The sequence below is a fragment of the Cryptomeria japonica genome, chromosome 7 (genome assembly GCF_030272615.1).
Source record: "Cryptomeria japonica chromosome 7, Sugi_1.0, whole genome shotgun sequence".
NCBI classification, from domain to species: domain Eukaryota; kingdom Viridiplantae; phylum Streptophyta; class Pinopsida; order Cupressales; family Cupressaceae; genus Cryptomeria; species Cryptomeria japonica.
In genome coordinates, this window is record NC_081411.1 from 71,071,362 (window position 1) to 71,077,361 (window position 6,000).

The window sequence follows — 6,000 nt, forward strand, 5'->3', positions numbered from 1 at the left end:
AGCATGCACTAACATGTTGTACGACTTCATGAGCATCACAAGAACCCTTGTGCGAGATTCCATGGGAGAGTTTCATACCTAAGGTAATATTTTATCATTTGAGCAGTCATCATTTGTTTAGCCTTTGTCCTTGCAAGGACACACATCCTATCACATAATTTTTGTGGAAATGGGAACACTAGCACTAGGTTTGACTTAGGCAAGCTCTTATATATCACAATCCTTTTTCCATATTGTGTGTGTCTACAATTGTAGATCCGATAGAAATAAATTTGTAGATTAGTTGAACAAATAGTGATAGATATTTCCAAACTTTGATCAAATGAAAACTCTCAGACTAGGGCACCCATTTCTCCTGTCTTGCTAGTTTAACCTAGATTTTTTTAGGAGATAAGTGTCTAGATCTTTCTAATTCCATCTCAGACCATCTCCTTGGCCTTTTTCATCTTCAAATGCAAGTGTCCAATGATTATAGTATAGTTTTCTCTAGATTTCAATACTAGGTTCTTCTTTGTGTTCTCATTCGAGGTCTACCTTATTATTTCTATTTCTCAATCTATATCTATTACATAATTTCAGATTTAATTTTCTTACCATTGCTATTCTAGTTCACTCTCACAAACTTCACTATCTCAATGGTTTGCAACAAAGGAGTACATTGCTACTAGAATTAATGACAAATCTACATGTGTCGTACTCAATGATCTGGTATGCATGGTAAATATTTTTTACAAAGGTTGCTTTAACATATATGAATTTAATGAAGACAATTATGACAAACTTGAATTCCTAATTAATTTGCAATCATTTCATTTGTCCCACTATTGGTTTCATAATGCTTCATGTCTAGGTTGGACCCAAATGCTTGGATGTGTCCTTTACTCTGATCACCATCCTTGGCTCACCTCCATGAAGGAAGACCCTTCCATAGTCCTTTAGATGAATTTTATGGTAACAATAATTACTTAAGTACTTTTTCATTCATAAATTTTGTTCTCATTTAACTATATATCTATGATAGCAATATAATTATAGATAAATTATTTGGATTTATAGATTATTTCATAAGACTCTATATTCTTCTGAAACAAATATCAATAGTGCTTCTAACTATTTAATGAAATCATTACTAGAATCATTTTTTAAAACTTAACTCATACTTTGAACTTTGTTTCATTTAATTAATTTCTACTACTAATCTAATTTTTTTCAAAGAAACTTAATACAAATAACCAGTTGTATTTGCAAAATCAACCAATTCTAGATTTAACAATTTTTTTAATATGTTAGACACATCCTTATATTCTTCTACTAACCTTTTTTAATAATTTTATTGTATTGTCAAATTAAAAAAATATATCTTTAATATTACAATGCAGCTCCACCACTTTTTTAAAGTAACAATTTATCTCCTAAAAAAACATTTCTTCCTACAAACTTCTAATCTGTAAACTTACTTCCACCAAAAATAGAGAAAACTTTAATATTAATAGAACCCATGAAATCCACTTAAGAGGGAAAATCCAGTCAAGTAGTATAACTCACTAACATAGTTGAAAAGAATCCTCTTAAGCAACACCTCATAAGTATAAACGCAGTTTAGAAATCTCAATTGTATACTATGAAAGGAGATTGAAATTAATGATTATACAGACTCGAGCACCAATACAGCACTCTCAAATAAACTCAATGTTAACAAGAAAAACTTAATTTCTATCTCTAATGGAAGATGGATCTTCACATCTCTTCTCGTATAATAGGTTGGTAGAAGAAACAAATACAAGCTCACGGAGGGCAAGGAATGGAATAATGGCATCTATTTACGATCCTCAATACAGATAACTAAAAACTCAAAATCTAAACCTTGACACGTGATGAGATACCTATATTCCTCTGAACCAAAAAGAAATCATTTAATGCCATGTGATAAGAAATATGGACTAAGATATCATCTTTGGAAGCTGCTGTCAGAAAAACATCTCTCAGGATGCTTCAGGGCAACCCTGGAAAGGGAAGGGAGTATGTTGTGGATGAATACCTATATTCCTCTGAACCAAAGACTCACCAAAGCAGTTAGTAGACCACTTGCCTGTAGATTGGTGAATATGTTCTGCTCGGCCAACACAATCTTATGTCGGCAGTTTAATTAGAAGATGACAGTTGATTTAGATGTATCTTCCTTTATATTGTAATCTGTTATATAAACTCAAAGATATTTACAAAACTTTAAATAATTTAAAAAAAACATATCATAAATTAGAAGATTAACTATCTATCAATAAAAAAAATTCTTCATCAATCCATTTGTATATGCCCTTTAATAACAAAAAAATTCTTCATCAATCTTTAACAAATATATGTTTTCAAGAATCAACTAAACTTCAACTACATTGATGGTAGTTGTGCTTGATAGGAATCAAAATTTAAGCCAATATCAACCCTAATAAACCCTAATAACTAGGAATCAACTCAACTTCAACTATACAAATCATAGCTTATTTTTAATACGAATCAAATGTTAAGACCACAACCAACCCTAATAGCTTTAATCTTCATTAACTCCATAAAATTGTTAGGCACCTTATTTGCAATTTATTAGTTCCTTCCTGCTGGAACTATAGGTGAGGTTGCATTTTTTAAAAACAATTAATTAGTGAATAAACTTTTTAATAGCCTTTTAATAGAAACCAATCAAAATCAAGTGAATTTTTTTTTTTCCAATGTTAAGAAATATTTGATAATGAAAAGTAATAAAAAATCAATAAAAGAATTATTTTTTATTTTTAATAATTAAATTTAAATGAGATACATAAGAATGGGTTTTTTTGGGTATAATAAGTAAAATTAATTTGATGAAAGTATGATAATTTAAAATTGAATAATTTTTTTGTATTAATAATAAGGATTTCAAAAAGTTACAGTTATACAAAAATGAGTCCGGGCCTCATAGAGGCAGCAAAAAGAGAGTATGAGGCATGGCCTCCCGGCAAGAAATCAAGAGATAGTAACCAGAATATACATGACAAAAAAGGGGCCAGCAACAAAAATAATACAGCTTATAGTAGGATGCCATCAATGGCATCAACCCAGGGTGTCCACCCCTTTTCCCCTTCAATCCAGACAACCTTCTTCCTTTCCTGTATTTGTCTTAGCATAGCCATCACCTCTTCTTTGGTATTCTTGGTCTTTCTGACTTCTTGGTTCATTTTGTTTAGGGTCTTCTCAAAAGCTTTAATGTCCTCCATGTTCCTCCTCCACTCGTAACCATGCTACATCTCATATATGACAAAAGTGGCGTGACCGGTCTTCAGGAATCTCCTAAGCTTGTCCTTATCAATCAGCATCATGATACGGACCTGCAAAAGGATTTTAAAATATGTGAGTTTACAGAAAAACTCAGTAAGGGACCGGGGGTTGTCCTGATACCTTTCCTCGTTCCTGCACTTCCAGAGCTGCCAAAGGATGTTAGAAGATAAAATATACCAAAAAAGATTAGTATCCTTTTTAATCCCATAAATATGACCAGTTACAATATTCATAATAGTGTAATCAAGTGGATAAGATATATCAAACATTTGCCAGATCCTTCTTGCAAAAGTACAATCGAAAAAAATATGCCTACTGGTTTCAGGCATCTTACAGATGTTGCAGTAATCAGTTTTAGCTTCCAAGTTTCTGACAGGGAGTCTGTTCAGCAACAACAGCCATGTAAAATATTTGATTTTTGGTTCAATGGGTCCTTTCCAAAGGTGATTAAGGAGTTTCTTCCAGGAGCAGCTATCAAGGGAGGTATACCAGAGAGCATTAATATGATCAATAATGGATTCGTTGTGATTAATAACATTATATATGTTTTTTGCCTTAAGTTTGCTAAAGATGCTACCACCAGGCCACTTGCACTGAAGGACTCTATTGGAATCCACATCGCAAGTCACAGGGAGATCTTTGGTGGCTTTGACAATCATATTGTAGGTTTTTTTTTGTGAGTCAGGAATGTTGAATTTAATTTTAAGATCATTCCAGGGTATAAGTTGATTATGCTCAAATAAGTCAATCAATTGGGAAATCCCTTTTTTATTCCAAATTTTAGCAGAGCAACCTTGTGAGAGGGCTAAGGGCTTACCAGAGAGTTGCAAATTCCACCATATAGATCTTTCACCATACAGAGTTTGACTATCATGGAAGTCCTTGTTATACACAAACTTTCTAACTTGTTCCCAAGCTTTCCAAATGGAGCAAAAGACAGCAGAGCCATGGACCTTAATGGGAAAGTTCCCCATGATAAGATCAGAGAGGGGCAGGCCTTTCCAAGTTTTAGCATGTTTAGGGAAACCCAATTCAATGTTGTTTCTAATGAGGATTTTCCATGGGGAATCCCCCTCCATAGAGTGGAAGATCCACTTGGCGGCAAGAGCAACCCCCTGAGTTCTAAGATCTTTCAAGCCCAACCCCCCAAGTAAGCTGTCCGTATGGCACCATTGCCACTTAACAGCATGAAGTTTTTTCAATCCTCTGCCATTGGACCATAAGAAGTTCCTAATAGCCTTTTGGATCTCTAAGATCTGGTAGTTGTTAAACATCCAGGCCGAAGAGTAATATATGTTATAAGATGAGAGAATCTTTTGGCAAACCTGTACTCTGCCAGCAAGAGAAAGGGACCGGTTATGCCATTTATTGAGTTTGATGTTAATTTTGTCCTTGATCCAATTCCACATGGCCTTAAGAGAGGGGTCAATAGAAAAAGGAATACCAAGATACCGAACAACCAAATGGGGACCTCCCCATTGATAATGGAACCTAATGCTCCAGTCAGGAGGGGTCTCATCCCACCCAAGGCAAACAGATTTTGAGTAGGAGATCTTTTCTCCGGATATACTACAGAATGTTTTAAGTTTGCATTAGAGAGCTTCAAAATTACTGTCACGGGCCTCAAAGAAAATAGTGGTGTCATCAGCAAACTGACTGGTGATGAGCTCCTCATTATTAGGGAGCCGGATACCTCTAATAGCAGGGGACATAGAGTGATCTCTGAGAATATAGTGGAAAGCTTCGGAGGAGATCACGAAGAGGGCAGGGGCTAAAGGGCAACCCTGTTTGATGGATCTCCCAAGCAGGAAAGCATCAGACAAGGATCCGTTGATATCAATATGGGCAAAGACATCATTCATCATCATTTTAACAAGATTACAAAATCTGGTGGGAAAACCAAAATCTTCGAGAGTCATGGAGATGAAATTCCATTCTACACGATCGTAGGCCTTCTCGAAGTCTAACAGTAACATGGCACAATTTTGCTGGGAGAGCTTTGCCCAATTCATAGCCTCCCAACTAGTTATAAAATTTTCTAAAATGTATCTTCCCTTAATGAATCCAGTCTATGTTGAACTAATAATCTTAGGGAGAATATCCTGAAGCCTAAGTGCAAGGATTTTGGCTAAGATTTTATAGGACACATTAAGAAGAGTAATCGGTCTCCAATTTTTAATAAGAGCTTTATCTACCTCTTTGGGGATAAGTTTGATGATACCCCTATTGATGTTTCTTCCTAAGGAACCTCTTTCTAATGCATCAGGATAAACTTTAAGAAGTTCATGACAGATCCATCCAATGTTGGTTTTATAGAATTCAGCAAGCAAGCCATCGGGCCCGGGGGCCTTGTCTTTTTGGAGGGAGAGGATTGCCTTCTCGATTTCTCCCAAGGTGATCTCAGCAGAAAGGATAACAGCATCATGTTCAGTGATCTTTTTAGGAATAATGGAGAGAAATTGGTTTCTAATGTTATTAGCTTCCACAGAATCCTCAGAAGTAAAGAGATTCTGGTAGTAATTTGCAAAGGCTTCCTTTATCAAATCAGGGTTGGTGATGTCCTGATTATCAATGACAATTCTATCAATAGATTCATTAGTCTGTTTATGCTTCAAAAGATTGAAGAAGAATTTGGAACCCCTGTCACCGAACTGCAGCCAATTAACTCGAGATCTAATTTTTGCACCACGGGCT

The 6,000-nt window shown here is 35.1% G+C and overlaps 1 protein-coding gene across 1 annotated transcript; it reads right to left on the minus strand.

Annotated features, from left to right (window-relative positions):
* Positions 1-4,898: 4,898 nt before the first annotated feature.
* LOC131856436 (secreted RxLR effector protein 78-like) lies at positions 4,899-5,318 on the minus strand. Its single transcript, XM_059208232.1, has one exon. The coding sequence runs from the start codon at positions 5,316-5,318 to the stop codon at positions 4,899-4,901; it is 420 nt and encodes a 139-aa protein (XP_059064215.1).
* Between the last annotated feature and the right edge of the window lie 682 nt (positions 5,319-6,000).